Source organism: Eufriesea mexicana, unplaced genomic scaffold (assembly GCF_001483705.2).
Source record: "Eufriesea mexicana isolate 0111107269 unplaced genomic scaffold, ASM148370v2 scaffold337, whole genome shotgun sequence".
Classification (NCBI taxonomy): Eukaryota; Metazoa; Arthropoda; class Insecta; order Hymenoptera; family Apidae; genus Eufriesea; species Eufriesea mexicana.
In genome coordinates this window covers 404,682-430,185 of record NW_016908487.1, presented here as the reverse complement: position 1 = coordinate 430,185, position 25,504 = coordinate 404,682, and the positions used below count along the sequence as shown (strand labels likewise).

Below are 25,504 nucleotides of genomic sequence, written 5' to 3'. Positions count from 1 at the left end.
GGATATTTAACATTCGATGACGTTTTAGAATTTTATTACGAGATACCTGGAAAATTATTTATAGTTGTATACTTACTCAAACTTCAAATTCGATTGTTCCATTTCCATGTTTCACCTCATGACGTAACGCGAACGGTAATATAGTAATTTTCTGTATGCGTGGTACCCATCAAGTAGTTTGCCACTATGAACTTTGGCCTCCGTGCCAAAAATATTAAATTATTAAAGTAGTTCAACATTCGATCTCTCTGTCTTTAATCATTTTTTGTCATATATCTATATTTACAATTATGCTCTACACATTATAAAACATTAAATAATTAAACACTAATTGGAATTTTAAATAAACAACACGATAGTTATACTAATGCATCATAGGCGTAAAAATATCTATCGCTGTTCACCTAACGCATCGTTGTACACTAAGAGACAGCTTTCAATAATCAAAGTTCTTACTTAATTTTTCTTTTTTCTAAATTACAATTATAATTTTCCTCCATGTTCATTGTTATCGTAAATAGATTAACCTGCACGAATCAAATACGTAAACCTTTAACGTTGTTAAAGTCTCACATTTTATTCTTCAGTATAATATCAAAATATATTTGGCCAGATACATCTATTTTCAATCGCACTAGACAATCGTGTTAAATTAAAAGATATGTCAAATCCTGATTGATTTATCTCAAAGTTACTCGAAACACCGCCCGCCATTGCGGTTAGTTTAATGCATTCTGTACAAACGGTCATCCTACGTTTGCCTAAATGCTTCATTACTATCTTCTATGCTTTTCATTTCCTCGTTTAATAGAATCGGGTAATAAATATTGAGAGTAGGATGAGGAAGAACGAGGTGACCGCCATCGAATTGGCAGAGTTGAAATGAGCTTTGTGAGTGACCAACCACTGTTCGACGGTGCCCTTGTTGAATTGAAGCCATTCCATATTCTTGGATGCTTTCTTCAAACCAGTCTGGAGGACCTCTGCTGTCAATCCCTGGTTCGCCATGAACATGCTCAACTGTAGGGAAAGGAACGATTACACGTTAACAATGAAAAAGAACTGATTATCGTGAAAGGTATTCGATACTAGAATTGCCAATTTGTATAGCGAAACTTGCTATACATATCTGTTTTGGTGTGAAAGTTAATAATTACGAAACTGAAATATTTAAAAACAATTACTCTGTCTAGATTGACGCAAATACTTATCTATGTTTCGAATTAATTTCCCAACTTTTACTATTTCAATTTTGAACACGTATGTATCGTAAAGCTTAATAAAATTCAATATAATAGAGAAATGGAAAAAAAAATATTCGCTACCACAGTAAGCAATTAGCAAAGAAGTGGATCACACTGATTTCAACGCGTCATTTTATAGCTATTTTCAGCGTCATAAATGATATAAACGGTATACATGTACATAATTAATGAACACGAGAAATGCATTAACGAAGCCTACTTCTTCTCGAATCCTTTTTAGAGAGTCTTCTAAATTGAACAAGGACGAGGACACGTTGCAGCACAAAGAAAAACCGTATTGAAAGCTATTTCAGTTAGGATTCGACATTGTGGAACAAAAGAAATCTCTGAAATCTCAATCAATAATTAAGCGTTACTGTACCTGTAGATATTGGTCATTATTGGTGATTGCTCCTGAAATGACATCGACGCTCGATTTGATCACGCTGTCGCTATCGTTCCTAAGGCGAGAAAAATAACGTAAGTTACAGGAGACGAGTAACGTTTTCATACCAAGTAATTCGGTTATGGATAACTCTGTTAATTACAATTGCTTTATCCCCTCATATTTGTTGATGAGTATTTTCAGCGCGATGTCGACACCACTTGGATGTTCGGATACTACGTTCTGAACAGCGGTATGGAACGGCACCGGAGGATTCTCTTCGAGAGACAAGAGTAAATAATTTTCTAAAATTTCCAATGACTCGGAACAAGCCAAAACCGAAAGTAGACTCTTCCTTTCGTCTTCGTCTTTCGTAGACGACAGTGTTTTCAATGTTTCGTTCCATGCAGATGAGTTGGCAGATCTCAATGCGGCGCAGAGAATATTGTTCTTCAAGTTAACGTCAAGACTGTAAACGAAATAATTCTCATTAAGAACGAATTGAACTCACGCTACATAGTAGCTTTGTTTCGTCGATAAATAACAGCTTTACCGCGTTTCATTTTACGCAATTGGTGACAATAGAACGTATCAAAGTCTAACATGTGCATAGAGAGATGTGCGAGAGTTGATACGAAAATTGCTAAATATTCAATAGTCACAAATAGAAATAGGAGATGGCTATGTAACGGGTCAATAAATATCCCAGAATCATCAAGAATTTCTGCCTTTTCTTGTCAATAGTTTGTTTAAATTTGCTTATTTTGAGATCGATGTTTTCTGTCACCGATCGGATTTTTTAGACAGAAAATTTAGATTTCAAATACTGTTGTCCGTGAGCTAATTCATAGTAATTTTTGGCAAAAATGTTATACGTGTTTGAAGTTACTGCAACATATATCTTCGACCACGTCTACGTGGCGTATATCTTTTTCGTTTCCAATCCTTTACAGAATTTTCTGTATCCGAAAAAAATCTATTCAGCCAAATAGAGATTTCCTTTATTTGCGATAAGTGTAACGATATTTTTCATAACTTTCTATGATAATAATGTTCCACGAGATAAATTCTTCAGAGATGAAGATAAAGACACTGTCAAAGTTGTCAAAACGAAGGAAAACTGTACTTGTCCGGAACGTTGTAATACACGAACGAATAATATAAGATCCAAAGAACTATGTTGCACTGTTTCTTGTGTAAATGAAAAATATAAAACAGTTTATACTCGTTGAAAGACGAAAGTTGGAAAAACATAAAAATGAAAATAGCAGCTTACCTATGGTTGGCATCTAGCCTCCAGTTATTGAACTCTTCAATAGCGTAGTTCACACAGTCCTTAACCTCAGCTCTGCAGGCCCACCTGAATGCGTTTACCTTAAGAAGTTTCGTGACATCGGTGTCGTTCTGTTGTGGTACATATTGCACGTTTTTCGTCAAGCCCTGCATTATGTACGAAATGTAGCTCTGCAACAATTTAATACGTTGTTATATTTATAATCTAAACGAAGTCTGTAACAAACAACATTTTGGCAGTAACAAGACCACCGAAGTAAAGATATGTGGTATTGTGAGCTGGGAAGGACTCTAGCAAAGGAAACAGTATTAAGAGCAGTATCGGATCCGGTTTAGGCTTAGGGTATCATTTGGAGTGCATGCAGATGGACGGATGACCGCATAAAAGAATTGTATGCATGAGATATTTATGACAGGATCGAGTGCAAGCAAAGAACGAAAGTCTAGGAATGTGATCGAGTATCTGAAGTACCTGACCTACCAAGGGCGAGGTCGTGTGGAAAATGAGTGATCAACGAAGAGAGCTTGTGTATGAAAAGAGTGTTAGACTTTAAACAGAGACAGAAGGCGTGTAGTCGAGACATAGTGAGTAGAGAATCGTGTGTTTGAGAGTTACAGTTGAGAGAAACCTAGTGTAATATTTTAGTTTAAATTAATCTGTTTTGTTATTAAAAAGCAGTCGTTGTTTATTACACGCGCTGATCTTTGTCAGCATAGGATTAATCTAGCATTAACCCTACAGATATATCCCGTTTCTTTTTTCAGTTTTTCTCAATTTCTGATGTTAAAACGAAAATACAAATAGACAAGCACGCTTCTTCTCTTGGAGGATTTATCTAACAGTGTTACGATGAAGATCCCATTAGAATAATTCACTCAAGGTGACGAACGTGCGCTGATATGACTAGCGAAACAGGTTTCCATAAATTGAAAATAATTTTACGAATACGTGCTGCGAAATTACTTCATAAATTATACATGACGAGCAATCTTTTGTTTCTGATGAAGAACGTAACTATTACACGTCTGACACTTTTAAGGTGAGGTTTCCGGAATTTCCTCGTAAGAATATTATAGGAATATAATTAAGACATTGTAATGTGCTTATAATTACTATACATTGCTGTCGTATAATCTGACGATATACCTTGAAAAAGGAAGAAGGTGAAAAGAACAAGATAAGGAGAGGTGCAATAAGCGCGTTAGAGACAAAAATAAACAAGACGAAAAATAAAAGAAGAGAGAATAGATATCGTGGTATAATGCAATGCGAAGAGAAATTTTGATAGAAGAATTTTGGGACGTCTAAAGGAGAGAAGAAGAGGAGAAGCTAGAGCTTTGCTGTCGAGGATCAGATGTAAAAATGAAAGCAAAGGAAAACAGTACAGAAGAGAAACCAGACGATGTCACACAGTATGTAAGAAAGAGAAAAAATAAAGAGACGACAAACCACGTGACACAAGGATGCAATGGAAGCATGCGAGGAGTATAACGAAGAGAATGTAAGTCTGAAAGAATTATTAAACAAAATAGACTTGTTGCGTCCCAAGCACTGCAACTCGCACCGTGGGTGTTTCGCAGGGTTGTATGGCCCGTTTACGAGGATGCAACGATGTTGCTGGGATTAATAGATTAATAGAGAGTTCTGATGTGTTACTGTCTCTCGCGCTGAGTTGATCGTCGCGGGTCTTGACTGATGGTCTGGTCGTGATGCTTGTTTTGTCTTCGTGAGATTTTTTGGAGAACTCTCTCGTGATTGCTATCTCGATAGTTTTATAAGTTTCGTATATCTACTGATTGGTTGGTATGAAACGTAAGTGGTGGGTGCGTGCCTTACTGTTGGTTGTGAATCATATTGGGAGTGTGTTAGCTTCGACGTCTTTCGGTGGTGGTGGATATATAAATAATTTGGGTCCTTATGACTATCGTCTTAAGGGTGATTTATTGACCCTTTGTAAGGTTCACCCAAGTGGTGCCTAGGTGATAACAAGTGTATACGAATCAAAGGACGTTGGCATTAAGGACATAAACAGTCCTCCACTTAACTTGGGACGTTCGGACCTGGGGCCGCAACAAGACTCAATAAAGAAATGTCGGTATACCTTGAAAACACTGTACTGTTCGGAAGTACGTATCAGGTTCTGCAAGAAGTTCAAGTTCCTGAAAGTTGTCTGCCATGGAATATAATCGACTTCCCTCTGAAGGTAAAGCGTGAGCGACAATGCGACCGTGTAATTCAATCGGTTGGTACGAGCCATGTTTAAGGCATCGTCGATCAACTGAGCACGGTTTACAGGGTATATGTGCGAGTAATTATCCGTATTCAAGTAATTCGTCAACAATTTCCAGTTTTCTTCGTCATAGTTCACACGATAGTAACCTGAAAGTAGAACAACCGTTTGGAAATGTAGAAATACAAAACGACTTGAAATTAAAATGAAATTGAAGAATGCTTGAGTAAACGATAGAATGCTAAGAGAAAGACACTTAAAGGAAGATCGTTTGGACTAGGAATTTAAAATAATCCCAGAAACGTGGATGAACATTGATCCGTAATTTTATATGAACATGGCTCAGAAACAGTTAGAATAAAGATGATAGGGAAATAAAGGATGAAAAGACGCGAAGAGTCGAAATGAATGTAGTAAATGGTATCGTAATTGTAATAGTTTACCAATATACGTGTACAGATCGTCCTTGAAAGTTATGAACTTTCGACAGACACTTAGTGATTCCTTATAGAAAAGTATTTAAAAATTTTGAAGCACAGTTTCTTCGTGCCTGGCTTACAGTTTGGCTGTCAACTTGAAAGCCCTGTTCATATATATGCACTTGTGACTGAGGCACAATTCGATACAAGTACCAACGAGATTCAAGAAAAGACAAAGAGATATATTTCACCAGAAATATTACTCCAGTTATGAAATTTTTGAAACTATCATTCTTTTATAGTATACAAAACTGTGCTCGTTTGGTTAAATACGTGTTCACGCAATGTGTATACTGTATTTTGATTTCTTAGGTATTCGAACACACCTTGTATGCATCGTCATAAATGTAACAAAATATTCTTGGTAAAATTTTTCTTGTGATTTTCCATAAATTCAGTAGCTCATAAGTGCTGTTTGTACCCTTATAAGAAATCATCTGGTGTCTGCTTATACACAATTTTCAGGGGCACTTTGTGTGTTAGAAAAATGCACCGTTCACTTGGTCCATAACACTGACCCTATACAGTATCAAAAGCTAATTTCGATTACAATGACTATCGATATAAGCCCGAGTTTGCAATTACATTACAAACACCTGAATAAAATCGTGACCAAATAGTTGCATGAAATATATTTAATTGCAAGAAGCTTCGTAAGCTGCATGCCAGTGCATTCGCAATGTGACTAAAATGTGAATGCGTATGAATAAAGCACCGGATATTAAAAATCAACCCCAAGGCTTCATCAAACAGCTACTCCTTTGATGTCTATCAGTCCTATAAAACCTGAACGTTTTAATTTGCATTGTATACCCGAATGTGACGTACCTGCTTGCAGTGTGTTGAAAATAACCCAGCCATCTTTATCGACTGTAAGGGTCGTGTCATTTACAGTTGGCTTCAACCATGCGACTGGAGTTGTCTTGTCATTGACACTGGACTGGGTGAAGTAAGTGATAGGCACCCACCATTTCGTGTTGTCTTTATTATTGTTTAAGAGAAATCGTTCTTGAGTTACGACACACTTTCCATCCTTGTCCTTTTTCACGGTCACCACCGGATACCCTGGCTTGTTTACCCACTCGTTCATAAGCGTAGTGAAGGAAACTTTATCATCGCCAAATGTGCTATTCGCAGCATCACCAAGGGCGTTAAGGAGATCAGTCGAGTTGGTATTCGATGCTTTGCTGTAATTACAAGTATTGCTTAATGAGATAAGCTGGAGAAGGCAATGTGCAGGAAATTCGAACATACTTCGTGCAAATTATGATTTTTAGACCGTGAAATAAAACTTCTGGAATTTTTAATGCTATCGAAGTATAAAGTTTTATATCTCTCAAATTGAAACAAGTAAAATATTAAAAATCTTGAAGGCTACCTGAAATAAGTGTTCAAAGTTTGACAAATTCGGTCTCCAGACTTTTAGTACTTTTTACTCAAAAACGATTTTATTTTAAGCTTAAAAATCTACATCCCTTTCCAAAAGACTTACTGCGAATTTATCCAACGTTCGTTGACAATGTTAAAAATATATTATTTTAAATATACAAAAAATTCCTCCAATTTCTATCAATGGATCAGAAATTATTCGAACAAGGTGCATCCCAAAAACAAAATGAAAATGAAACGTCCATGTGCTCTAACAAGGGAAGGGCCCCAACTATACCACCTTCATTGAAATGATAGCATGCATCTTTAATTAATTATATCTATGAAACTATCGAATAACTGCGACTAATATTCAACAAACGTATTTAGCAATATGTCTCTCTATCATTTCAGAAAATATCTTTGAAATCGTCAGGGTACAGTCGAGATCTTCCCCCTGTGAAACGAAACTCTTTCCAGACCTACTCCTAACGAAGCTTAGAGAAATAAATTACGATGAGCGAGAATGTTCCTTCAGCGTAGTCATCAATGTTTCATTTCTTTCCATCACGAATTGTTTTTAAAATAAACACCGAATACTAATCGACAGAGAAATCGATACGAGAAAATTGTTATATAAATCTCTCTATTCAAAAAATCTGTATTGTTTGCTATATGAAAGGAAGTGCATGACCTGGATGAATTGTCACATTTCAGTTTTCTAGATACTTGTATACATGATACTTTTTCTCGCAAGGCTAACAAAAATTGAAATTTAGTTCGATTTGTTCGAAAGGATATTCGATGGCGATTTCTTGACAGTCTTCTAAAGTTTAAAAACAGCTTACTGCAGGTTTAATTAAAAAACGCATCGCAATGTTTCATTTGTTAATTGAATATTCTAATTATGATGGTATCACATAAATATCGTAGATATACGTACTGTATCGTAAGATAGTTCTGCAAGCCCTTTTGGAATGTTTCTTGTGACAAAATGTGCGACATCATGCGAATAACCGATCCCGCTGTAAAAGATACAGATAATTATATTGCATGTTTATATTTATATTACATACATGATAATTACATCGTGCAATTTTTATCAAAAATTCCATGCTTTTTATAGGTTAACGCCGTTATTGCTACTCGAAGCTTACGGAAGCTTATGACCTTATCTATGCAGCTAATTTCTTCAAAGATCAAATGACATATCGATGTCATTTTCTACTTTTGTTAAACATTTCTCTTCTTAAAAAAGAACCTTGTCAAATGGGTCATGTACGTCACGTGGTTGAATAAAAAATTCCTTCGATTCTGAATTCGGTGAAACGTCGGTAATTTGCATATTTGCAAGGAAGATTATTCAATTTTTAATTAACTAATATTAGTTTCGAAATATCCCATTTATTGAGATACTTTCCATTAAAAAATTCGTCATATAATTCTGTAATCCTGTTCCTGCAAATTCCGAGGCACAAGTAATTTATTTCTAGAATTACTATAGCATTCGATCGAACAAAGTCGACGTAATTTTAACGTATTCTACGTCGTTTCGATAATTCTATGCGAACCGTGAATCGTGAATTCGTTAAACAATGACTCCGGACTTTTCGTCGTCGACAGTCTTACATTTTATCTCCCAACTGATAATATTTAGGCCGATGCTTTAACGCATTGATTGATCGATAAGATAGGTACGAATTATCTGCTAACCGCTGTCATTGGCTAATAAATAGAAATTATTGGAAGTTAATACCGCGTTTATTTATATTGTTTTATCTGAAGTTGAAATACTATCTCGAACTCAACTGTTAATACCATCGAACATATGTAACGAAAATTACTTTGAACGACGTTGTACGTTCGATAAGCGATTAAAATCGTTATTTTTCTTTCTTTCCTAATACCTTACCTTTCTGATATGCAATACTGTCGAACAAGGCGCTGATTTCCTGAGGCGTGGTCACTTCTTTGTTCATGGGACGCACATTTTCGTCTGCATCCGCAACGAAGGCACTTCCTTGCGTGTTGTCCACGACGAATACTTCGTTTAATCGCCATTCGGGTAACAGCTGAAAGCATGTTGCAAATGTCGGTGAAGAACGTGATACGAGGACACGTCTGAAATACTTTCAATGTATCGAGACACCTTATTGCGTTAATGAATAATACTAATCGAAAATGATCGACGGTGAGAAAAATAACGTGGACGGTCGACAAACGAATTTCTAGCCACAGAGCAAATTTATCATTTACGAAAATGTAGAATTATGGAAATCCGTTTATCTTATTATCGTTATCGTATTATATGCTGATTGGGTGCAACTGATAAAAACATATGTTACGCTTACCGACTGGAGGATGTGATATTGGAAGTAGTTGGCGAATCCTTCGTTCAACCATATGTAAGTCCACCATTGCGGACTGACCAAGTCTCCAAACCATTGATGCGCGAACTCGTGAGCTATAATAGTCGTTATGCTTTGTTTCGTACGAGTCGTAGTGACGCCATCTTGATAAAGAAGAGCACTTTCCCTAGAATAAGAAGCTTCGATTAAAGTCCGCTAGCGGAAACTTAACGTTTCTTACTTTTCATAATTCTCAAGGTATGTCCCTCTTTGTTTTTCGTACGAAGGAAGATCAAACGAGATTCGATGCCACTTGAGTCAACTGGTATCATTTTTCGAAATTTCGGCAGTATCTTATATTTTGGGTTTACCGTACGTTTCTAGAGAACTGATATTCCTCTCGAGCAATTAACGAGTTCACGTTTGGACTTTGAACCGGTAAATCGATATCGAACGATGTGAACATTAATCGATCATAATCAAGCATGACGATAATTACCTGTACGTCACGAGACCCCAATTCTCCATAGCGGAAGGTGCAAAGTCCTTCAGCGATACTTGGTCCATTTTATCAATATAATTCTGGAATTCGATTTCTGTATATTTATCTAACTCCTTTAATATCTGTTCACCTTTTTCCAAGGCGTAGTATGTTTGGTTCAAGGCATGTGGTTTCGTCCAAACTTTGAAGAATGAATCGTTGCTTTGCGTATTGTCGTAGTCAGAGACCACGAATGCCACCAAGTAAGAGGACATTTTTGGAGATGTCTCGAATTTGGTCAACAATAGATCACCGCCTGCGTCCATTAAGTTTCCAACTGGACGCATGTTCGAGATCGCGCGATGATTTTTCGAATGGGTTATAGAAATTGAATAGTTTGCCTTGTAGGCAGGCTCGTCCCAGCAAGGGAATGCCAATCGTGCACCCGTTGGTTCGAAGTGAGTCGCAGCAACGTATCTGTAACGTGAAAACGGTAATTTGAAATGTGCGTCGATCGTCTGAAACACGAAGGTGAAGCAAAGAGAGAGTGTTCATTAGCGACAATCGGTCGTAAAAATTCTCAGCATTGGTAAACGAAGCGGATCTAGAAGTATTCTTACTTTACATTGTCGTCCTTGTCGAAATATCTGCTCCGATAGAATCCTCTCTTTTGATCGTTCAATTCGCCAGTATATTCCACCGTGAGCACATATTGCTTGTTATTGTCAAGCTTCTGGGACAGCTTGATAACCAGGAGTTCCTGTTTAGGTACCAAGACTCCGTTCAGATCTATAGGAGTGCTGTCGCTTACGGCCAAAAGGGAAATTTTGCTTATCGTGAGATTCTTCGCGTTTAGAGTTATAGTGTCCTTGTCTAAGCGAGGTTCGATCGTAATCTTCGCTACACCTTGGAACGTGAATTTTTCCAAATTCGGTGTGATATTCAATTCGTAGATATTCGGAATCGCTTCGCCTGGCAGTCTGTAGCTTGGCTCATCCTGCTGAGGAATATCCGCGAGTAAAAGACTCGCCTGACATAGCACCAGAGCAAGGAGCAGAGGTGTCAATCCTTTTGCCATCCTGGATGAATTCGAAGAACACGCGCATTCACTGAACGGCCCAGCTCGTCTACTTCTATTTCGTGTAACACATCACTTATTATACACTGTTATTCGATATCGTGAACGTCGATCAAATGTATTCGACTCTTATCAATAGTACCCGTACCGATCGCGCGAATACGACAATCTGTTGAATAATGAGACCCGAATTGTTTGCGAGCCGCGTTAAAATTACGGCACGTCTAATCTGTCAACGAGTTCGCGACTATTTGTCAAATACGAATAAAACGACGATATGACGAAGTGCGCGGATGACTCTGTTCGACACGAATATCCAAACGGCTTAGCGATAAAAGAAAACTCTAGCTAATAGCTTTCGTCATTTACGAATTCCAGGTTATCGTCGATCGAAATTCTCGTTTCCTAAATAATCCTGCGAAATTGTTCGAATATATATGTAGAAATTATTAGCTCGATAACGTACCTTGCAAACAAATAAATCAGCCGGTCGGCTATGAAAAGTGCCGACTAGGAAATAATTGCACGTCGACGATTGCCTTTTGAAAGTCTACCTGTACAAGTGTTCGTGCTTTATAAGGCACGAGCGGTGGGGTTATTATCAAAAATATATCAAAATTTCCTAATCTTATCAATCGACGTGTTGTCGCGATCAGGAGTAATTATATCGTCGGATAGTGACCGGCAAATGCCCTATTATATCCGTGAAATTTCTTCAGAATACTCGACATCCATCTTGATTCGAGGCTTTATCGATAATGCGATGAATTATGATGGAGTATATTGTATCACCGTGTTGACGAGCGTTCAAATTGGCCAGATACCAGCAAGTCCTTGCTGGTACCGTTTCGTTTTGCTCATTTTTATCATCCGTATCGTTTCAAGAATATTGTGTTATGTTAGGTATCTCACCGTTCTGATTTAGTAAAACAAATAACGCGATAAATGTTATCGCGATTGTTCTACGATATTTGTAAAAGGAATACACTTCGTTTCTAAATGATCGCATATTTTAAATTCGATTACGCGCGAATCTTTGATCGAACGTTCAATAGCTTGATTTTTCGCGTATCGAATTAGCGAATATGCAACATGGTTCGAGTCATCTGCTCCGCATACAGTAATTTAACGTTTAAAAATTTTAATGAAATGCAAAGGATTCTTTCTCCAGAGATCAGAGACAGAAATTATGTTCGTTTGAGCTTATATCCAAATCAATCTCGATCACATTCTCCTCGTTTTTACTAATGTCACAAATGATGAAATCTTTTTATCTCGATGAAATTTCATTATATCTATCACTATTGCGTCATGGCATTAAACGTGCCTGGGAAAAAAGTTTAATATCAATTTTAATTGGACGAAACTCGTAACGCGATAATTCCCTACTTGCTTCTACCACGAATGCTATGGTGACCAGATTAATAAATGCTTATTAATACATAATTTTTAATAAATTCTATTTTATTGAATTTCCTCACTTTTAATGTGATTTATTTGAAACATTCCAGGTAATCGGTAGAAACGTATAAATCTTTATTCGATTCCACAACCAGATTAGTCTCTCTCACAAACGATCCATACTCCAAGTTCTTTGATTAAATTAAAAAAGTCACGTTACAATTATTCTTCGTTATGATACTTTATGCTTATTATAATATTTCATGTTGCTCGAAGTAATTAGCTATACTGGGTACGTATTTGTTAATCCACTCCACGTTTCCTAAAGCCACCGACAGTGCCTGTTCAGCTGCATCCAACGCTGGCCCTAGCTCTTCGGTGTGCTCCTCAACGAGTGTTCGCAGCTACAACAGAATTACTCGAATTACGCGAAACAAATAACAGTTGTGTGTCATATCTCGAGCATGTATTTGCAAATGATCAAGGTTGCGATGTATCTACGCCGAAAATAGATATGAGTAATACCTTTCTCGCTTGCTTCTCCCTTGTCACAGCTTTGCCTATCGCGGTGATCACTTTCCCTAGGAAATCGTGTCCTCTTCTGTAAACGGAAATTTACATATAGCGCGAGGGAATCAACGATCAACGGCTATTCGAGGTAATCGAGATCAAACCATACGCATGGAATTCGTGAATCGTACGTACAGGTCGATGATACTCTTCAAGTTCGAGTGAACGAACTTCATAACGTGATCCAAATTCCCCGCGTTTCCATCTAGAATAGCATTCACTATCATCATCCTCTGTTGTTTATGGACATTCTGCTCATCCGATATAGATAGTTCGAGATACCTGTGGAAAATATTTCAGGTTAAAGATTGATTAAAGATAAGTGATCTCGTTTGAAGAGGTTGCGGACGGTAATACGCATCGATACTGATCTCGTTAAATTTTTAATTAGGTTCGACCAATAGCTGAATATTATGCGATCCTGGTTCTATAGCTCCTGGCGTTTGTTTTAGAATGAAAATCTTATTTAAAATCTTATTTCACCTTGATTTCCAACTCCGTTTATATTATTTTCAATTTCATCTTGTTAGCTTCGCAATGAGGTATAGACTGGTATTATCGTGCCATTTGGAAGAAGGGGAATGAACTTGGAGATTGAGGTGAAATCAGAGAAAATATCGAGAATACGAGGAACATTGATTGATTTGTCGTCTGTTCGGATATGTATTGGTTTATAATATGTATTTATGAATATATAAATGTAATAGTTTACCTTTTAATCAGACTAGCGTTTCGTGTGCACCCAAGACCTTGCAGTAATAGTTCTTGCTCGGTTTGCAGATCAGTAATTTGGAATTTAGCTAACACTCGGTACCAATCTTCTTCGTTTCCATCACGTATTCCCTCGCAATAAACAAAGCTCTTGACATCCCGTGGTATTCTGCCAATTTGTAAAATAAATTATACTTGTCGTGGAGCAAAGTTACGAGGAAAGATAGGTAACTATCAATGCAATAATTATAAAATAATATTTCGCTGGATAATGTTGCAAAATTAGGTTTTAATAATATTTGCATGATATCAAGAGCGCCAATAACTCGTTAGTTAATTTTACTTTACAATATTAGAAAATATATAGATATTTATTTAGTGTTTCTATGGAGATATGTAAAATTTCGTGATTGTGTATATAAATAATATATGAAAGCATGATAAATGAAAAAATTATATAGGGATATTATCATTGAAAAGAAACGTATAATAACGAATATATGCATATAACAATATATTCTTACAATCGAGGGTGTTATCAAAATATACGATTACATTATTAAATGGAAAATAAATTTTCCTATATTTATTATACGTTACATGCTATACGATTGTGCATAACATCACAGTAATATAATATCGTATATTATATCGAATATTAGTACGAAACTATATTTCAACAATAATGAATTATTATAAAAATACATATGACAAGCATTAATACTCCAAAAAGAATACAAACTAGTGAACAGTGATCAGATAAAAAAAATAACCCTACATTTAATTAATCGTATCAGAGCTGCAATTCAAAACGAACAGTTCCTCGAATTGTAATATTTTATTGAAAATATTGCACATAATTATTCGTCAAAAATTCCGTTATGTTGGTTGCATGATTTTCGATACAAAACTTATGCAATGTATTATATAGAAAATCGATTCGTCATTCCATTGACCAATCAGATGTTATGAATCATAAGTGATTCTTAGTATAAGATTGCCATCTGTCCCGGCATTCGTCTAATTGTACGAAATACATAAGCAGGCGGGAAATTTACGATTTTGTCCTTCATAATGAATCACGAAGCGACACAATTATGCATATGAGAAGTCATAAGTAATATACAATCGATACAACGAGATTCAGCTTTATCGATTTTCGTTGGCCATTTGTTCTTTAACCCCTCAATAATTGAAACCAGTTTAATTCCATTCACGATAAGATAACGAGATCTTGATGTCCAGAAACAAGTATTATAAGTCAACGTTCAAAAAATACCGCTCGAATCTTCACGTGCAGCGGTCTTCTTATATATAAATGATTTATATATATTTTAATATATTTTTAGTGAAATAATTCATTGACGAATTTGAAAAACAAAGGGTATCGAAATTTTAGCTGACGATGAAGAGCACACGAGTACTTAGGAGACTTAGTGTAACTGCCGAAGTGTTTTGCTAGTATGATCATGTTAGTTTGTCAGTGATGATAGATACAAAGGTAGGCTATTCTAGATTACGGACTTGGAAATATCAGAAATATTTCTAGGAATTTAATTATCTCGAATTGTTAGATATATATGTGTATGCACGCTAACTCTAATTTACGAATTATTTTAATCATTCTCAGCTCTAACATCGAGACGAATATGTCAGTTTCCGGGATGAAGATGGCCAACTATCGTTGCAATTTGAAAATAAATATTTAACTTACGACTTACTAAACAGCTGCATAAATGATATACAAGTGTAGGCGAAATTGAACATTTGCTTCTTGATATCACACAAATTTTATTGCAACGACATTTCTTTTACTAGGAAAATAATCCAAGATGGTCGTGTATTTCGTAACGATAATAAAGTAAAATTTTGCATACGTTATATCAGGCTGAGTCATCCAATTTTTAAATAAAGTTTTGGAAATGTTCAAGCAATCCGCGCTGCGTATTAAACAGGAAGTCGATAAGATTAACTCTCTGTGTAATTTCGTAGTAATATCTTCGTTTCTAGATTCGGTGAAATTCAGTTGCTCGTACATGTTTCGCAACAAACGATCAACATATTCCTGCATCAAAATTACGAATTATTCTAATTATCGAGCTAATTATAATTATTTGAATGATATTCCCTCATTTGAAAATCTCATTATGTTATTTTTATAAAGATATTAAACGATAACAAGTTTTCAATTGCACCATGATACGTTTGCGTGTTTCAATTTGAATATTCGAAGTCATTGGCATTACTCGACGGAATATATTCAATTGCTTGCATTCTTGGAAAAAGAAACTCAATACCCAGAAGTATCGACATGTTGAAGAAATTACGAATACCGAATAACTTAAGAAAAATCAATTTTCGAGCATCTGCATTTTTCGAAGTAAATACCCTTAGAAATTCGTGAAACGACACGTAATTACACGTGTCACGTTTGGCCTGCCGTGTGTATAGTACCTATAAAATTACTAAAAGATTAATTTGAGAAATGAATCGATATTGCGAAACGAGTTCCATTCGTCGTAAAGGTATGAATCAAAAATGAAGAATGCTGTTTGAACGAGGCTTCGTTTCCGAGATTAAATCGTTTTCGGAAATCTACCGAGTACATATACACTTACGCATTTAGCTCGGAGTTATCAAAATATATGCCTCTTGAAATAAAGGAAAATATACATTTCTGAAATGCTCCATATACTTTGAATACGATCAAAACGCTGCAGAATAGCATGAATGGCGGATCCTGAGATACTGATAAGATTTAACAATTAATTATAACAAATAATAAATCGAAGTTCTTAGAAAATATATAATTTTGTGATATCGTTAGCTTACATCGATAAGGCAATAGATACATCAGAGGAAGAGGTACATATCAAGGTTCACGAAGTCATTAACGAGTCACATGTACTACTTCACAGGTTATCGAAAACTCTTAATCACATTTCTTGAAAATGTTAACGCGATATATGCGGCAATCCATTACCATAAAAGGCCAAGTTTGCGAAATACTCGTGTTATGTGTTAGTTCAATACACAGGTATATGAGAGAAGATATTCGAAATGTTGTAATGTACGATTTCTACTTTTTCAAATGATTTATAAGATATACTTAATATTACTTTAATATTTAAAAATACTAATTTTTAAAATACATGTCTATCTAAAAGAAGTTGAATCGACTGAATATACTATTTAATATTTAACGTAATATTTAATTATTCTGCATTTAATATAGTAATTACTGTACATTGTAATTACAGCAAAGCAAAAAAGGGAATTACTATTTCCACTCAAATGTTTAAACAAATTACCTGTCTTCTTTGTCTCTTAATTTATTTATGTTTACTTAATGTCACATCTCTTACAAACGTCCTACAGGATGTACTCTACTCTAGGTATAATGAAGTCTAATTAAGACTCTACTCCAAGTATAATTAACTCTAGAATTACCAAAGTGCTTGAAACAACTTGTTTCAGAGATTTTGCTCTTGCAGTTACTGCCTCTACGAATTTCTTCTGATATAATAGCTATAATTTATTTAAAATAGCTATAATATAATCTATAACGTATAATAGATATAATAGCTATAATCAATTAATAAGTAATTATATAAACTTATTTATTTTCATTATTCCACTAATTATTAATATCTATGTATATTATATTTAAATACATATTGTACATATACCGATAGTACTAATGTCAATGTACAATGCTATTTCATTCTTTATTATATGTTATCTGTTATATCATTATTTCAGACAGTCAAGCAGTTAAACTCTTTTTCTAAGCAAAAAGTAATTCTGTCTAAAACAAATTAGATTAGCCTGAAAAGTTGCAAATCTTCCTATTTTCTAGCCAGATACATATTATATATAAACGACCTCGTGAATAGGTAAGCGTTTTCAAATGCTAGTTTATCTAAAATAAAGTATTCTTGGAATGTACTTGAGATATTGCATACTTTCTATCGAAGTTAACATGTGCTTCATGTCTTAACATGTTACAAACTATCTTAATTATTATCCTAATTATTACAAACTTTCTTTTTACACTGACTTACCTGGAAGGCTCGTTGGACCTTAAGATCGATGTTCAACATCGTGTTCAGAAACCTGATACTGTTTACAGCGGCAACCCATGGTTCGTAGTCAAGTTCTTGGACCAAGTAACTGCAAAGATCGAACGGAATCGAGTAATTCACGTAGCCAGCCCTGGCTAGGTTGAAGGCATCGTCCACGAGGGCAGCTCTATTCGCTCTATGTATTTTCTGGAAATGTTTCGAGTTGAGATAATAGGTAAGCATTAACCAATTTTCCTGGTCGTAATTCACTCGATAATATCCAGCATGTTGAAGGTTAAAAATGAGCCAATCGTCAGATGGTACATGGAAAGGAAGTGTCAAGCCTTCGTCTTCTGGCTTTAACCAGAATGACGGTGACGTATTGGAAAAATTTGCGAGTTCTTCCGTGGTGAAACTCAATGGTATCCACCACCCAGATACCGACTGATCCTGATCCCAGCGAAATCGTTCTTGGAATAGTGTGAGTGTTTGCGTTTCGTAATTTCGTGTGACGGTCACTAGAGGATATCCCGACTGATTTGTCCAGGTCTCCATGAATTCTTCAATCGATATGTCGCTTTGTATTTCACTCGATTGATTAATGGAATGTTGCAAGTGTTTGTACAGGTCCGATGGAGTAGCTGCTTGGTATGACCTGGTTTGCAAAAAATGATTCGAGTAATAAATAATTGATACGAATGGCAGTATAGGAGAGCTATTATTATATTACTCACAATTCTTTCCATGAAATTGTGTATATTTCATGAGTAATATATTATATATTATATTATATACCAATTTTATGGAAATCTATAATAAAAGATTATGAATAATTTGTAAAGAAAAGTTGTGACAAAGGTAGGAAATAATAAATTAGGATTTTGTTGAATAGATTATTCGAATAGAATGCACTATGAAATTTTTGTATTAATTTTCTTTCGGAATTTGGTGTAGGTATGGATGCAGTTGGAATCGACGAATCTGAACCTATTCATTGTTCGAAATAATGCTTATTTAAACATTGTATCCAATAAATTACTAGTATATTTGTTACAATTCCTTAATGAAGCATTTATTAGCCTAACAAGGAGAATGCAAGTTTTTCGGGTCACCGATTTAGTCGAAACTTTGCAAGTTTGTAGATATCGTCCTGCAGTTTTAGAAAATATATCATTAAAACCACAACTATTCATTAGTTTTTGAGATATTTGCGATTAAAGTTTTATTACTTCCTTAATTACATATTTATTTCCAATATGTTTTAAATTAACTTGTCCTTAGTTTTTTGAATATACTTTTTATTTTGTATTCATTTTTCGCCTATGAAAACATTGTAAATACACATTTAGAAATAAAATTTCTTAACAAAAAAATTCATTTTTTACTCTTTCTTATACTAATATATATTTCTTACAAAATAATAAGAATATTATGCAAGAAAAACATTTTTCTACAGCAATTTTATTTATTACAAAAAGAAAACGAAAATACAAATAATCATTAGATACAAGAAATACAAAACCTATCGCTTCATGTAAGTATTAATTATTAAATTAAACATACCATAAGAATGTTGCCTATAATTCCAACTTTGCTGGGTAGCTATAAATGTTCATGAATTAATTATAGAAACTTGGAAATTCATTGAGTTTCTACTGACAAATTGATTTATTAAGATGTTAAGTTTTTATCGTCTATTAAAATGAAAAATTGTACCACCTGCGCCATCTATGATTTTGGACCCGAAGCTCAGAAAGTAATAGGAATATAGAATAGGAGAGGAGGTCGTCGAAGAGCTGGTCACGTGGTAGACAAGGACAGAGAGGGGATAGAAAAGGATAGAAGGGCTCCGGCAGTGAAAAATTAATAAATTACTCAATTTCTGTAATTAATTTATGAACTTTTATAATTGCATCGTAAAGCCAGATCCTTCAAGAACTTTCAAATATATTTTTCGATATAAATTTGTCCCTAATTAATTAATTATTAATAATTATTCTGCGCAGTGTTTGAATTGTTGTCGAAGATTGTCGAAGACGCCATTGATTTTTCATTAATTACTATCCTTTACGCAATTAATTTATGAAACTTTATGCACTCATTATAAAGACAATGTTCTTGCGAATCTTCTCATATAACTTTTGATCACATTTTGCTCCTAGTTTCGTTTAGTATTAAATATTTTCTCGGAAGATCGTGATGGTCGCCGTTACGAAATCACAGACGCCATAAAACAAAAATTAATAACTAACAATTTAGAGCTAAATTCTTTACAAAAATTATATAGGAATGCAGCCTGAAGTTCCAGCTTTGCATTGAAATTATAAAAGTTCACAAATTGTTTACGGATATTGAGTAATTAATAATTTTTCACTACCGGAGCCATTCTATCCTTTTCTATCCCCTCTCTGTCCTTGTCTGTCACGTGACGAACTCTTCGACGACCTCCTCGCCTATTCTATATTCCTATTACTTTCTTGATTTTTGAGCCCAAATCATAGATGGCGCTGATCGCAGGCGGTAAAATTTTTATTCGAACGAAATACTAGAAATCAATTTGACAGTAGAAAATTAATAAACTTCCAAGTTTTTGTAATTAATTCATGAACATTTATAGCTGCACAGCAAAGTTGGAATTATAGGCAACATTCTTATAGGATGTTTAATTTAATAATTATTACTTATATGAGCGATAGGTTTTGTATTTTCTGTGGTAAATAAGATTGCTACAGAAGAGTATTTTTCATTTATAATATTCTTATTATTTGGTAATTAATATTGTAGAGACATGGGTGGTTGGTAAAATAATATAGTTTCTATTTATTAAATAACAAATAATAATGGATTAAATTAACTCTGTGCGGTGGCGATTTGGCTACGAATTTATAACAACTACTACTACTATTACTACTACAACTTAAGATTACAACACAATTACAACTCTTACAACTAAAACACAACTAGACGACTAACAACTACTTTCTTCACAACTCTCTTCTAACAACTCTACTACGAACTGCCTACTGCATACTCCAATATACTACCTACCAAGGGCTTCACGCCCTTGCGTCCCTGTTTAAAACCATACACTCTATCCTCTTTCATACCTATTCTCTCTTTCCCAATCACACTTTCCCACGTACTCCTTGCAATCTTACCCTCAGCGGGTCACGTAGCCCAAACACTCAAACGCATTCCTAGAGACACTCTTCACTTTCATCCGATACATTCATAAACATCCCGTCCACACGATCCTAGCGCACGGTCATTCGTTCTTCCGCACGCACACCAGATAATACGCTCGACCCACACATCCTGCGATACCACAATATATACTGACATAAGAAAGCGTAAAGAATAAATTTATTTATTAAGAAATTTTATTTATAATTGTGTAGTTACAATATTTTCATAGGCGAGAAATGTATACAAAATAAAAAATATATTGGAAAAACTATCAAAAACTATGGAACGTGAATCGAACCCCGGTCCTCCAATATATCAATTCTCGATCGTCCCTGTTACGCTACAGTTTAACTTGCAAGATATTTGAAATAAATATATAATTAAAGAAGTAATAAAACTTTAATCGCGAATATCTCAAAAACTATCGAGTGGTTGCGGCTATAATGATATATTTTCTTAAACTGCATGACGATATCTATAAGCTGCAAAGTTTCAACTAAATCGGTGACACGAAGGACTCCCACTCTCTTTATAAGTTCAAGTAATATTTCCGTTTTCTATTTTTGTTTAATAAACAAAATTTTAAACACCTAGTATATCCCTACAAATAGGATAAGATACTACGAATATTTCATGACGCACAGTTGCAAATAAACACAAAGATACGTATGCGTTGATGAGAAAATACACGATATCTAGATTTTTTTAAATAAAGTGTTCCAAAGAATCGATCTATGTGAAAAAAATACATAGTTCAGTTTAAAAGAGAATGCAATTGTCCTTATTTACTGCATACACTTTGTATAACGACTCTTTAAATTGGATATTCCCGAAAACGAAGTCTGAGACGAATAAATTTTATTTCGCGTTCTTGAATTATTATTTATGATTTTTAATTATAAAATCAATTCATAATTCTTGTTAAATAGCTTTCTTAGCGACTCTTGGATATTTTATATATGTAGGTACATCATATAATACGGTATCATACTAATTGAACAAAAACGTGCTCGTAATACCATTGGCAGCATTATATCTTTTATATTTTTCGTTATGAAACATGTAAGAGCTTCAATTAGCTTCTTAAAGCGATAAGATAACATTTCCTTGAGAAGCAGATTTTAAAAGCGTATAGCTACTCTAACTGCCACTTATAAACCACAAAAAACTTTATTTATTACTTATTTCAAAGTAATCGGCAATTCAAAGCTTATATATTATTAAGGAGCTGACCTAATTATTTTAGCTAATCTAGAAAAGGAAAAGAAGAAAGAAACGGACGTAGTAATGAATTATTACCGAAATAAACAAAAAGTGAGCAATAAATCAACTATATATTCAAAATATCAAAAGCTGTGGAAAAAGCCATAAAAATTAAATAACAAAGAATAAATAATAAAAAATGATATTCGAGTTATCAGAAATCTTATTTGTACTTTGCGTATTACGCGTATCATCCTATATAGTTTATCAAAAATATCTCGAAGATAAAAATCTTTAATTAACAAAAATTTTACTAATTAATAACGACCAAAAACGCTTTCGTTTTCGCAATACTTACATATATGTCACGTAGTCTTGTAGACCTTTATGAAAAGCTGATTCACCGATCACGTGGGAGAGCATACGGATCACAGATGCACCTGAAACGTATCAATCGATTCTTCGGTCATTGAATGAAGGTAATTGAGGATTTATGAGGACATACTTCATTCCGTAATTAATTGATTACGTGTTAATGTTGTTTTATCTCACAGTATATCCCTTATTTTTGCCTAACATACTGATATAAGAGACAAGAAGTCGCTAAGATATTTTTAAGAATGTAAATACCTAAAGAAAATTTTCCGATTTCACCGATTTTTAAATATAAATCTAACAAATTTCTATTTCTGAAAATATCTGTAATGTCCAGTACATTTCATCAAACATGTATTGAATACATGTTCGAAACGATATAGCTTATATTCGGACCCCTGTACAGGGTGTTCCACTATATTTTTCAAACGCTATCACTAACCTGACGAAAATGTTTTGAATAAAGATTGATCGATTTTTGATCGGTTAAAAATTACAATAAAACATTTCAAAAACATTCTCTTTCTTCGATAAAAAGTCGAGATCACCTTCATTTTTTTAAACAGTATTTTATACTTTCATCTTAATAGTATTATGACTAAACGATATATCTGACTACGTATTGCAAAGCTATATTCGCTAGGATACTGATTTTTCTACGCAATCATTCGACACAAATCCCAATAAACGAACCTTTTTTGTACGAAACAAAATCTAGCACCGCCATGATGCTGCTAGGACTACCCACGTTTCGACCATTCATAACCCTGTTATGATCCGCAGAGTCCAAGAGCATCGCTGATTGCAGCATGTCCACCACGAATTTGTCCATCATTCTCCACGTTGGATGCACCATGGACACGGCAAAGTATTGAAAGTACGAGGCGAATCCCTCTTTTAACCACGCAACGTTCCAGAACATAGGCGTGACAAGATTTCCAAACCAGGTATGAGCATACTCGTGAGCCATAGTGGTGAATCCATCGATCATGTACTTCGTGGGTGTCAGACCAGACTCGTAGAGTACCACGGACTCCCTGTACGTGATCATGCCCCAATTTTCCATCGCGTGAAAATTGAAGTCGGGTACGGCAACCTGGTCCATCTTTGAAATAGGGTTGCACATCGCAACCCAATTGTTCAGGAAAGCGAATATAGATTGACCCTCGTCCAATGCAATTGATCCGCGATGGTTCATGGATCTCCTGGTCCACATTTGAAACATCCCTGAGGAGTTTATCAGCTGGTCGGGAACGAATTCGTGTATAGCCCAACCTAGCAGATAGGTAGACATTCTTGGCGTCTCTTCGAAACAATATTCATTCCTGTTTTTAAACACATCGGATGAAAATATTATTTGTGCCATCTTATTTTGTTTTAAATCAATTTAAATCGAACGCTCTGTACAATTTCCCTTCAACACTTTAGAATTCTTTATTCTTTGTAAATAGATTCGACTAGATTTAAAGGACAATCCTATTAATGAGATAGAAATTCAGGTGGAATGGATATCGATTCATTGAATACGTATAATATTTAATATGGATAATTAAAATGAAACACTATTCGATTATGAGAATTCCTATACAGGATGATTCGCTCATCAGTGGACTGAAAGCTAACGTGCTGCCTATTCGGAAAATCTCTACAATCGAAACTTTGCAGCCCACACGTATACATATAGAAATATAGTTACTGTACACGTTCGTGGGATTACTCTGTAAAGACACAGGACCCTTGCTGCGATATTTCGCGGTGTTTTACGTGCCATCCCGTTCATGTCACAGCTAGCTGTCATGTGGGCCCTTCCGGGCCGTACGGACCGGCGAGGCCTGAATGGTAAGTCTAGCTTCGGCCCTAGGGACCAGCGAGGCATTTAACGTGTTAACGCTAGAACTACCAACCCGGCCGAAAAGACTGGTCTCAGAATTTTCCTTGTAGCAATTGCTAAAAATATATAGCTACTTTTAAAGGAGTTAACGTGGACTCATATTGAGATAATATCACTAAGGATGCTATTATCTATGCTCGCTATGTTTAGGTACCCGTTAAATATCGGTACTTCTAGGTAGACAGTATTGCTTTTGAGTTTACTAATGAGCGAATCACCCTCTATAAAACATAGTACATCATACCACGGTGTCCTATATACAGCCTTGGTATTACTTGTAACTGTCAGATTGTAAACACTGCTTCTAATGCTCAGCTGGAAAACTGCTTTCAAATGCGGCTCGTCCATGCAGGGGAACGCTCGGCGTGCATACGTTGGAGAAAATTGGGTGACCGCCATCCACCTGAAAAGTTCAGAAAGGTTCATTGCTGTCAGAACTATGTAAAACGAGTATCTTTATTACTGCAGAATTTAAACATCGAACGATGAGTATACTTTTTCTCGCCGTTTTCGACATAGAAGCTCCTGTAAAATCCAAACACGTCATCTCGTATTTCACCCAAAAACTTGATCGATAACACGTATTCGTTAGGCTCCAATTCCTTCTCAGTCTTTATGACATAAAATTGCCTCTCGGGATCATAAACTTGGCACATAATTGGTTCACGAATGTAAGGAATTTGCAATTCGTTTACGGTTTTCACGCGATAGAGGTCCACTTCTTCCTCTAGAATACGTAAACCATCGCTGTGCACTACAACGGTGTCCGTTGTTTCGACAACTTTCAGGTATATCGATACCGATCCGAAATACGTGAAGTTTCTCATGTCATTGTCTAAGTAAAGAGAGTACTTTATTGGAATAACTTCTTTCGGAAGTCTGTACGACAAGTAGTCAGTACTACTTCCAGATACATCCTTGTCTAATAGATTATGAGGGCACACGCTGAACGATGTCACCGACCCAAACGCGGTAGCTAAGCATAGAAGAATACGAAGTCGTAGTATACACTTCATACTGCGGTTATGGATGTCAACTTTTGATAGATTGGATAATTTTCACTTTTTCAATACATCGCGTTTCCATAAAATGACAAACAACTTTCGTGTAGCGTTTAGCACGAATCACTGAACCCAAAGCATACGCGTTTATCTTCGGTTCCAGGTGTTGCGGCTTATGATAGCGGAGGTACTCTT

At 35.2% G+C, this 25,504-nt stretch overlaps 2 protein-coding genes across 3 annotated transcripts; both read right to left on the bottom strand.

The window, feature by feature from the left end:
* Window positions 1-574: 574 nt before the first annotated feature.
* LOC108555924 (aminopeptidase N) lies at window positions 575-11,448 on the bottom strand. Of its 2 annotated transcripts, XM_017911810.1 has the most exons (12): window positions 11,374-11,448; window positions 10,450-10,962; window positions 9,848-10,306; window positions 9,352-9,535; window positions 8,913-9,072; window positions 7,944-8,025; window positions 6,461-6,819; window positions 5,025-5,302; window positions 2,906-3,093; window positions 1,793-2,098; window positions 1,627-1,705; window positions 805-1,020 (listed from the first exon to the last, which is right to left on the bottom strand). In XM_017911810.1, exons 2-12 carry the CDS (start codon window positions 10,905-10,907, stop codon window positions 805-807), a joined length of 2,769 nt encoding a protein of 922 aa, XP_017767299.1. In that variant the 5' UTR covers window positions 10,908-10,962; window positions 11,374-11,448. The 2 variants fall into 2 exon arrangements, with proteins under 2 accessions (XP_017767300.1, XP_017767299.1); XM_017911811.1 differs by lacking the exon at window positions 11,374-11,448 and having other exon boundaries at window positions 575-1,020; window positions 10,450-10,907.
* Window positions 11,449-12,559: 1,111 nt separating this feature from the next.
* LOC108555919 (aminopeptidase N) lies at window positions 12,560-25,324 on the bottom strand. The gene is made up of 10 exons (XM_017911804.1): window positions 24,804-25,324; window positions 24,553-24,711; window positions 23,111-23,742; window positions 22,401-22,482; window positions 17,654-18,308; window positions 15,467-15,654; window positions 13,591-13,758; window positions 13,014-13,160; window positions 12,834-12,909; window positions 12,560-12,712 (listed from the first exon to the last, which is right to left on the bottom strand). Exons 1-10 carry the CDS (start codon window positions 25,322-25,324, stop codon window positions 12,560-12,562), a joined length of 2,781 nt encoding a protein of 926 aa, XP_017767293.1.
* Between the last annotated feature and the right edge of the window lie 180 nt (window positions 25,325-25,504).